Below are 11,249 nucleotides of genomic sequence, written 5' to 3' on the forward strand. Positions count from 1 at the left end.
TAATTCAGGTATAAGTTCTGTGTAGTCATTAAAGAGAAAAAATCTTGCTAAAAAAATTGTTTGCTTGATAAAAAAAAATGTAAAAGCCATATTCCCATTGGAAGATATAATATGGAATATTCCCACATATACAGTGTGGCCAAATACGGCTGTCATTTCCTTTCTGAGAGTGTGATCACATTGACCTTTGCACTGCGTAACTCTACATGTGAAGAAGACATGGGCTAATGTTTTTGTTTAAACTTGCAATTTAAAGTGAAATTCTTCGCCATCAGTAGTCAATCAGGAGAAACATGATTCCCATCGAAACTACTGTATTTTGCCAACATAATTTCACTGTGCAAAGGAAAATGTGACTAGACTCTAGTCTGTCTCTCTCCAACGTTATCTATACCAGGCGCTGTGTGAAAAAATCTCTGAGGATCATCAGGGACTCCAGCCACCCGAGCCATGGGCTGCTCTCACAGCTACCATCAGGCAGGTGGTATAGCAGCTTCATTACCCGCACCAGCTGATTTCATGACAGCTTCTTCCCCCAAGAAATCCGATTTTGAACTCTTGATCATTCACAATACATATATCCGCACTGCACTTTTTTAAGCCTCAGACTGGACTCACATTTTATACTTCTCTTAATAACACAATGGCAACTGACTATCAACCAACAGCTGAAAGTCAACACAATACTACATATTTATTTCCACTGATTACATGGGGGTGGGGTGTATAGTGTATTTGTATTATATGCAGTCTTCTTATTTTGTGTATACTGTATATTGTATATTATTTTGATTGTATACAGGCTTCTTATTTAGTTTATACTGTACATTGTGTTGTGTAAACTGTGCTATGTGTAAATCAGATGTTTATTGTAATTGGCATAATGCAATGTTGCTTGGAACTGCACTTAAGACTTTCACCCAATATTGCACTTGTGTATATGGTTTAGTGACAATAAAGTGATTTGATTTGATTTGAACATGTTTACATCTGGTATTATGCTGCCTTTATTGCTATCGGAATTATCATAAATACGAGTTTTCCACTTGGAAGTAACACATGCACAACCCCTCAAGTCATACTTACGACTGGGAAACTCTGTTTCAGTTTACGAGATGGGAGGAATCCTAAACTTTCAACATGGCAGAGGAGAGTACACTTGAACTCAATGTGGGAAGTATGATAATTCTGATAGCACATGAAGGCAGCATTAGATGCATCTCGGGTGATCCGATCACATGTGGTCAGGCGAGACAAATCGTTGTTTAGACCTGGTCACTTAAAGGATCGCTGAACACTTGTGATAGGATCACCCGAAACACATCTTAACACCAGGTGCAGATGGGGTCAAAGTTGAGGTTGGGCTACAAATCATAACTTAAAGTAACATAATGATGTGAACAAATGCTAACACCAAAGTTTTTGATGAATGGTGGTATACAACTTTAACTTATCCTTCAAATAAGATCGAGCACTCTTCTAAAACTGTAAAAAAATGTATCCAAAACATTTCAGCATGTGCCAAGAAAAGGGCAGAGATTTTCTTAAACCTGATCTACAGTATATGGGGTTGCCAGACTCAGACAGTGGTCATAAGTTTGAGCGAGCCTGAGCGAAAACGCATGATCTTCTTTTTGAGTGCATGCGAGGCTTTAATCTTGACCACAGCATTGGAGGGGTTCTGTGAGGAGGGAGGAGGCAAAAAAGGGGGCAACTGCTGTGGCCAGACCAGCCCTCCACTCTCATCTGAGTCACTAGACACCGAACTGGTCCCTGGGGAGAAAGTTTCACTTAGACTGGAGTTTGAACCATTGGTTGGTGCAATACCTGCCTCCAACCCCTTCCCAAACCTATGGTCCTGCTCCTTGAACTTAATACAGGCATGTTTGAGGCTGTGAACAGGTAAACAATTATGTTTGAGCTCACAAGCCTTCTCTCTAGATATTCCCTCCTCCTCCTCTTGACTGAGATCTGACGAGGAGCACCAGAGGCGCTGACTCGATGGGTAAAAGTCGTTACTGCGGTGACTGCCCATGTCTCGTCCCACTGTAAAGTATTTGTGCTCAGGTTGGGCGGCCCTTCCTCGAGAGAGGTCACTGTTTTCTGACCGAGAGTGGGTGGTTGTCTTGGTGTGTTCATGTCCTGCGGATGTCCAACTTTCTTCTGAACCCCTTCTGAATAAGGGCCGAAGAAGAGTCCACTCTTGAGAAGTGAGGGACTGGTGTTGCTCACGAGACTCTGGAGTTGATGACATAGATGTGCAGGTATGATTGCAGCAGGTGTGAATGTATTGTGGCTTTGTAGGTTTGTGTTCAAGGTAATTACGTTGATGCAGAGGGGAGTCCAACTCAACGTTGCTGGTGAGTACTTCTGCAACTCTATCTTGATCCATTTCTAAGGAGCATTCTGGCCCCTCACTGCTCATGAAAGTTGGTCCAATTTGGACATTAGTAAGGTTCCTGTAATATTCCTCATGAGCCTCCCTCTCATTCTCTTTCTCTAAGAGATCTTCCCAATTCTGCCATTCTGGTTGATCAAGTGGAAGGTCTGGATAGTTAGGGTAACTGGGTGGGTATGTGTGTAAGTTTTGCCACTGATTGGGATCAGAGTCCAGTTCTGGTGTAGATCTGAGGTTTTGACGCTGCAGGAGACCCAGGATGTACGTCTCCGTATGCATGGCCTGCTGGATGTCTTTTGCCATTGGGCAGTCTTCTATCTTCTCTGTAGGATCTGCCTCAGCATCAGTAGTGATGCTAATCATAGGCATAAGTCTTCCATTACCATTAGACATTGACCCTACTTCCACCATCTGATCTGTAGTCCACTGATGGCTTTCTTCATCCTCCTCTTCCTCTGTTCCCTCAGCAATACCCTCTAGAGTGGGGTATGGGGCAGAAAATGAGCGAGGGAGGGTGGCATGTATTGGGGACTTCATATGAGCCTCCCAGTCCAGCATGTAGGCATCTGTCAACACATGGGGGCAAATAACTCTTATTAGAAACATATTTGAGAAATACATTTAATTCTAAACATTGCTTAAATGTGTGCTTCAATATATATGTCTTTGGAATTTTTTAAACCCCTAACCCTAAGAATAGGCATAGCCTATTAGCCATAGCATAGGTTTGCCTTAGCAATAATTTATTAAAATAATGCATAGTATTGAGGGTAAGAATGAATGAACTGATAAGAGTATTAACAGATGGTGACACCAGGGCAGGGTTAGTCAATTGGCAGGCTGCGGGCCAAATCCGGCCCACCAATCATCTTTGTCTGACTGATTTTTTATCAAATTACCTCACCATCAGAAATACCAGAGCGATACTCTGTGCAAAACTCAGCGGTCGCAGGCAAGAGCCTCAGCAATCAACGGTGAGTTTAACCAGAGACTTGTTAGCACAGATGGGCCACTGCTATTAAAATGATTTGGAGAAACTGGAACACACAAGAAGCTCTAGCATCCAACAGTCAACAAATGTTGAAAGGAAGTCCCACCTTACAGGTAAAAGAGCCAATCACATTTTAGATACAGACATCACCTGTCAATCATCTCGAGAATGTGCATGCGTTATAGTTATACAAGCAGGGATAATTGCATTTTTAGGGTAATCTGAGGTAAAGAAGCACAATTTATGAGTTGTTCGGGACTAAGTCCTGTATTTCATACACATACAGTGGTAATTTTAGGGGATTCGCTTCTGCATTTAATATTGTTTTTACTCCTAAAACAGTGTGTACGTGGCTAAGGATATAATCATAACAGAGACCCATCTGGAGATTACATGTGGTATTATGCCTTTAAGTGCTACCGGAATTATCATAAATATGAATATTGAGATTTTATCCCCCCCCCCCCCAAAAAATTTTTTATTTTTTTTTAAATGCATTCTTAAATATGACATGACATGTCTTTATGACCATTGTTTTAATATTTTCCTCCTCGGTTTTCATAATTTGTCAACAATAGTGCTAAGATAATTTATTTTATTTTAAGTAAAGTTGACAAAAGTAAAGTTGTTTGTTAGTTAAGAGTATGTAAGTCATATTTATTTTTCAGCCAGATCTTATGAAGGAACTTATGGCCCAAAAAATATCATTTAATATACAGTATACCCTGTGACTATTTTATTATGAATACATGCACAGTATTAAAGGTGTTTTTAAGTAACATGTTCCTTGCAATGAAAGTGCTAGCTAAAATGAATACTTAAAAAAATGTTGGCCCCCGCAAAGTTTTCATCTGAACAATCTGGCCCCCGCAAGAAAGTAGTTGAAGAGCCCTGGTGTAGGGTATGATTACAGGACACACTCACCCATTGATCTGGGCCTGTGAAAGGAGACAGCAAGGTTTGGTGTGGAACAGGTATGCAGTGGTGGAGACAGACTCTCACTCTGGTCGTAAAACCCTTAGGGAAGGTAAGTTAGATTTGTTTTAAAGGTTGTTTTTTCAAATATTGTAGCCTACATTCTATCATTCATTTGGATGTATGCTTTGCACACATTCATAAACAGCAATTAGCCAGCAATTACAATATACCATTGCATGGCAAGACACATCTTAACACAAACACCAGCTCCAGACAAAACTAAAGATGCACAATATATCGATGATGACCATATCACAATCAGTAATTTGTTTAATTCAGTCTGATTAGGCCCATATTGGAAGCAATAGGAAGAATTCTGTGCATAGTAATAACTATCCAGAACTGTGATTTTTTTTTAAATACTACTAAGAATATATTATTTTTGGCGTCCTGGAGTACCTGAACTAGATGCACTGGGACTGTCCAAATCCTCCTCTGTATTCTGCTCACATGCGAGTCCTGTATCCACAATCAACTCACCGAGCTGCTGTTGCAGTGCCAGCATTAGCAGGCTGGGGGCACCCTGTAGCCGATTCTGCAGGGTAACAACATGGTGACAGTGAACTCTGCACAGATAGCAGACATATGTCTAAGAGATATCTTTTTTAGAGCATTTCAATTGGAAAGCATTGCATTCTAATTACATCTGCTAAACATCTTAAAAAGATCAGATTTACTAACATTTTAAATCAATTATGTCCCAAAGACATCTGATTAATGTCTTTATTACATTAAATAGGAAATGTCTTATAGACGTCTTACAGATGAGCAAACAACCTAAAAAAAAGTAATCCTCCAAATGTAAACACATTAAATAGACATCTGGGTGAACTACGTGTGCTATCAGGGTGAGAGCGATTTAAAACCAATATGGGTGACCAATAACATGCATACAAACAAAAGTAAAAGTATAAAATACTATTAGAATGTGACAAGTCTTTTGGTCATTTAGAGCACAGAAATTACCATCTGTCGGTTCTAGTGAGACAGCATCGTTTTTCCAAAAAGGCTTTAAAATTCATGAATAATTAATCATCTGATATGAATAGACCAGTGCTGAAATTACATTAGAGTAATATGGAAAATTGTTTTGCACTAAGATATCCCACCTTAATTCAATATCATAACTATGTTAAAAGGTTGTAGAGGCTATCAGTGGCATTACAGTCCTAAAAAGTGTTTTTTTTTGTCAGTGTAAATTAAAGTGAATGCATATAATTTGTCATGCATCCAAATTTGGAGAATTCATAAGTGAGTTTTTGGATGTTACTGTAACTTAACAGGGATGTGAGATGGCCAGCGCAGCATGAAGGACAGCATGAAGTATGTGTGTGTGTGTTTGTTCTGTGGGAACACGTCATTGATGTGTGGTGTGTGTTTGTGCGCACCACTTGCAGCAGTTATGTAAGAAAGCAAATGCAGAAAACCTGGAACATCAATAATTTACTGAAGAAAGGAAGATACTGTAGCGTAAGCTGTCATTTAAATCAGTGGTCCTCAGCTGATTTTACTTCAGGAACCAGAATTTACATTGGACATCAAGTAGCGATCAATGCAGTACCAAATGTTTTTTTAATCGTAAAGAAAATTCAACAAAAACAAACAAGCAAAAAAAGGTTTGCCAGTATTAGCTTTAAAAAATCACCAACAAAATACATTGTGGTCTGCACATTTGTCCTTATTGCAAGTGAACCTTTATCTAATATAGTCTGAATCATAATTATTATTATTATTATTTTTTTTTGCATAGTTCTGTTTATGGCTTTAGGAGGAGAGGATGTCAAGCAACCTTTCCATGTTGGCATCTACCTAATTTGTCTAGTTTCTAACAAGAGACACATATGAGCCAAAATACTATAGAATTTGATTGGATTAGCAGCTTTTGACATCAGCAACAAAAGAAATGAGAAGTGTTATCTAACCCCTTTTAAAAGTTGATAAGCTAATATATTTAGCTAAGTCAAGTCATTTTTATTTGTATAGCACTTTTCAAAAAACATCGTTTCAAAGCAGCTATACAGGAAATCATGCATTAACAAAATATTAAACTGTAATATCTATAAAGTCTTAGAGTGATCACTGTGTAGTTTGATTAAATATGATTGTAAATATTGTATAGAAATTAAACAATTTAATAATAATTGTAATTAGTTATTTTAACAATGCACAATTATATTATTAGCAATTTATTTTTGTATTTAGCGTTGTTTTTCCCCCCTAAACAATCAGAAAAACAAGCTTAAACTTTCCTGTTTGTTGTCTCAAAATTAGTTTTATATGCACCACTGCATGTTCCACGCCTGCCCATGTGCCAGAATGCTTTTTTTTTGCTATGTTTTACTGGTCTATGATCCAAAAGTGGTTTGAATTGGGTCATTCTTTTAACCACTTTGTCTATTTGAAGTTCAGTTTCCTTCCTCCTCTGTTTATTTTCCATAATAAAGGGTATAATACCACCCCACCACCAGCCCCACACACACACACACACACACACACACACACACACACACACACACACACACACACACACACACACACACACACACACACACACAGAGAGAGAGAGAGAAAACTTTCTGCATTTTTACATTTTCAAAAAACATAATTTAGTATGATTTATAAGCTGTTTTCCTCATGTGGACTGACAAAATGTTCCTACATTGTCAAAAATGTCGTGTTTTACAATCCTTATGGGGACATTTGGTCCCCACAAAGAGATAAATACATGCTGAAAAATACACACACACACACACACACACACACACGCGCGCACACACGCGCACACACGCGCACACACGCGCACACTGCCCTGCCCCTCTTTTTTAGCATACACTTTCACACATCTTTCCTATAGTAGAAACTACATCACGAAACTGCACTCATTACCAAAGTGGTACATTCGTACAAGAGCACACACATAACACTGCGACCTTGGGGCCTGAATGTATTTGCCCAGATGTGCAAACGAATCCACAGTGTCGTAAACACTGCACAAAAAATGAACATACTAAAGAATCTATGTCGGATTTCCCCCAGTTACATTGGCAATTATATAATTAAAAGATCAATATGTAATTAAATTATTCACACAGGGCTGTGTGAACACCATACCACATTTATTGATAGGTTAATTAATGTATGTGAGATGGATGGATGGATGGATTAGAGTTTTGGATATAACCTCGTTGGGGGATCTTGTTTTGGATATAACCTCGTTGGGGGATCTTAAAAGGGTTTAACAAATTAGATTTTGGTGAGCACCACTATCATCAATTTGGCAGATTGAAGAATGTTCTTCATTCAGAGGTGGCCGCTGAAGCGGAGCACGTGAGAAACTGACAGCTCATTTGGGTGATGCGTCTCGAGCTCTCCCGCACTAACCTGTCCTGCTAGTATCTGACTTAGTATTCCGCTCCATGCCCCTTTTGTCTGATCTATGGGGGGAGAAACTCAGGGGAAAGGGAGACTGCTGCTTATTTGATTTCTCTCAGCACCTTTACTGAAAACTGAGTTAGAGTGAGTGAGGTCCTAACTTACGAGGCAGTGATACTGATGGACAGGTAATGAAAAGACAGGAGTGAGTATGAGCTCTCAAAGTTGATTACTTGACTAAACATCACACTTCCGCAACTATGTATGTAAACAGAATAAGCATGTTTTGATAACCTAAAAGTATACAATTAAATGATCTTCAAGCCAATTATATTTAGTATCATACTGAATCAATCTGACTATATTGAGTTACAGCAATTAAATCAATGTTTAAGGCTCAGATCATGTAGAAACCTCATGCAAGCCAAGATCTGTATGACTTTCTTTGTTATGTTGAACCCAAGCGAAAATTATTAGACAAATATTTCAGCTCTGTAGGTCCCATACAATTCAAGTTAATTGTGGCCAGAACTTTGAAGGACCAAAAAGCACATAAAGGCAACATAAATGTAATTAATACGACTCCAGTGGATAAATCCATACCTTCAAAGGCAATATGATAGGTGTGGGCGAGAAACAGATCAATATTTAAGTCCATTTAAACTATAAATCCTCCTCCCTGCTCAGTAGGTGGTGATATGCATTTAGAATGCATATCACCAAAAAAAAAACAAAAGAAGGTGAAAGGGGAAATGGAGATTTATGGTAAAAAAGGACATGAACATTGATCTGTTTCTCACCCACACAAATCATATTGTTTCTTAAGTTATGGATTTTTCAACTGGAGTCACATGGATTACTTTTATGCTGCATTTATATGCTTTTTGTATCTTCAAAGTTCTGGCCACCATTCACTTGCATTTTATGGGTCTACAGAGCTGAGATATTTTTTTTTAAATGTTTTGTTTGTGTTCAACAGAAGACAGAAAATCATATACATCTGGGATGGCATGAGGGTGAGAAAATGATGAGAGAATTTCTATTTTTTGTAAACTAACCTATTAAAGAGCTGTAAAATAAATAAAAACAAAATAACAGCCACACTTCCGAATGTTCATCATCAACATGCATGACATATGATAACCTACAGGCAAATATAATATAATGCAATGTAATTTAATATAATATAAACATTTATAATATATTAAATATTAAAATATTTTAGCCATTATAAAAAAATAACTAATAACAAGGAGAAAAATAGAAAATTAACATAGGTAATGAACAATATGTAAAGAAAGTATGAATCTCTACATGTTCCTTGGGATAAATAAAAACTCGAAATGCGAAAAGAACAATGGATAGTTAAACGAATGGAGGCCCCGCCTCCTTTTCCATGTACACATCAATCACAGCTGTCAAAACGCGCCAATTACGCTTGTTGTAAATGGAAGTGCCTTTAATTATATTTCACAGATACCACTGTTAATGGCATCCTTGATGTTAAAACCCGCAATAAAACCCGCAGTTTTCAAGTGTAAACTTGGAAACACATAAACGCACGAAACATATTAAAAAACAAGTATTTTGTAGTGTGTTCAACTTGATTGGCTTCTCATACAGCCTCGACTGACTGACTGACTGACTGACTGTGTTCATCTGTGTAGCGTTTGAGACGTATTCCTCGCTATGGCTAAACTTTCTTACCCATGCTCCGTACATTCACAACTCCATATAGTGATACTGAACTACTGGAGCGAATTTCAAAAGAACTTTACACACATATACACCCTATTATTTGTACCCACCAGTTGTCGTCTTAAAGTCAGCTGCTCCTGCTCTCTGCTGCTGCGGGCAGGACCGACATCACCCCACGCCGGGCATCCAGGCACAATGTCCCCGAGAGACAATGCGCCTATGATCAGACTCTCCTGCCGCTGCTTTAACATTTCCAGCTCACACAGCCATGTCAAACTGGCCTCGAGACGCTCTTTATTCCGACTACGCTCTCCATCCATGTTCAGAGAAATCCAGAGTCCACTGAGTCTTCCCAACAGAACAAAAGCAATCAATCTTTCAGTATGATCTCGTGAGCCTGCAATATATTTCTTCTTTTATAATTGTGGGTGTTTACCTAAAATGTGACAAATTCCCATTGAGTTGGTGTGTTTTCCTAACACGAGTTTATGTTAATCATATTTCTGCGTTCGGACAGTGTTTGGCTATCGTACTTTTGAATCTTTCCCTCATATTGCTGTACATTGAGGTGTTCTCTGCTCATTAGAATATTCCGCTCTTTTCACTGTGATTGGTCGAAACATCACCGCCACCATCCCTCCTGCGGAATATTGCCCACCCACACCAAGACTACTCAGACTCCTATTGGTTAGTCTCTGACAGCTTCATTTACATGCAGGCCATCGACTGCGCTTCGTGCGCGCGACCATCAAGCACTATCGCCAAATTAATGGATGAATCAATGGACGCTGAGATTAATAATTTGTCTGGTGCTAATAATCCAGTGTTACCGACTAAGAGGTCAAACGACTGGGAAATTCGTGCGTGGATCAAATAATGAAGCTATTTGTTGAATACCTGGAAAATGGTTCTTGCTTGAAAGACACAGGTCTTTTATCCTTTTGCGGATATTTGGTGCGGTTATGTATGTCCAAAAAGGTTAGTTTTTTGAGAAATTATTACTTTAACTTACATTTTTATTTACAGAAATGTAGGAATATGTACATTATTTGTACATAATTATTTTTAAATGGCAAAAGTAGCTAATAAGTTTACATATTAAATATAATACAAGGCAGAATAAATATGCAACGATTTACTATATATATATATATATATATATAATATATATATATATATATATATATATATATATATGCACACACACACACACACACACACACACACACACACACGTTGGTCTACCTATCATTATGAGGACTCTCCATAGACATAATGATTTTTATACTGTACAAACTATAGATTCTATCCTCTAACCCTAACACAACCCCTAAACCTAACCCTCACAAAAAAAGTTCTATGCATTTTTACATTTTCAATAAAACATAATTGAATATGATTTTTAAGCAATTTAAATTAAGGGGACAGTAAAATGTCCCTGTAAACCACATACACATGTTTTTTTCTCTCTCTCATAAATATAAACAAGATTATTGATGCCTGTCATGCAAAACGTATCGGTTACCTAACGTAACCTCGGTTCTCTCTAGATGAGGGAACGAGTATTGCGTAAGCTAGCTTACGCTACGGGAAAGATTCATCTTTTCTGAGATACTGAAGCCAAAAAATGATCCTTAATTTTTGTATCCATTGTCAACGCAGTGCGGCAGCTGCAGACCTTGAGCGGGCTAGCTAGCGAGCTCATAGGTTGCTCTGCGGCAACTGCTGCAGCCTATAGACGAGCTTGGGCTTAACTCGCGATCCAATGAGAGGCGCCCGCGCTCACTGCAACAAAGCCCGCCAAAATGGGCG

At 38.4% G+C, this 11,249-nt stretch overlaps 1 protein-coding gene across 1 annotated transcript; it reads right to left on the reverse strand.

Moving 5' to 3' along the window:
* Positions 1-1,353: 1,353 nt before the first annotated feature.
* Positions 1,354-9,757, reverse strand: LOC127661568 (dapper homolog 3-like). Its single transcript, XM_052152330.1, has 4 exons — positions 9,548-9,757; positions 4,767-4,902; positions 4,314-4,406; positions 1,354-2,964 (listed from the first exon to the last, which is right to left on the reverse strand). Exons 1-4 carry the CDS (start codon positions 9,755-9,757, stop codon positions 1,580-1,582), a joined length of 1,824 nt encoding a protein of 607 aa, XP_052008290.1. The 3' UTR covers positions 1,354-1,579.
* Between the last annotated feature and the right edge of the window lie 1,492 nt (positions 9,758-11,249).

Source organism: Xyrauchen texanus, chromosome 21 (genome assembly GCF_025860055.1).
Source record: "Xyrauchen texanus isolate HMW12.3.18 chromosome 21, RBS_HiC_50CHRs, whole genome shotgun sequence".
NCBI lineage: Eukaryota > Metazoa > Chordata > Actinopteri > Cypriniformes > Catostomidae > Xyrauchen > Xyrauchen texanus.

Coding starts and splice junctions, on each gene's coding strand:
- LOC127661568 (XM_052152330.1), bottom strand. CDS start 9,757: ATGGATGGAGAGCGTAGTCGGAATAAAGAGCGTCTCGAGGCCAGTTTG. Junction 4,407..4,766: donor TCCCAGTGCATCTAGTTCAG/GTACTCCAGGAC, acceptor ACCTTCCCTAAG/GGTTTTACGACCAGAGTGAG. Junction 2,965..4,313: donor TCACAGGCCCAGATCAATGG/GTGAGTGTGTCC, acceptor ATGTGTTGACAG/ATGCCTACATGCTGGACTGG.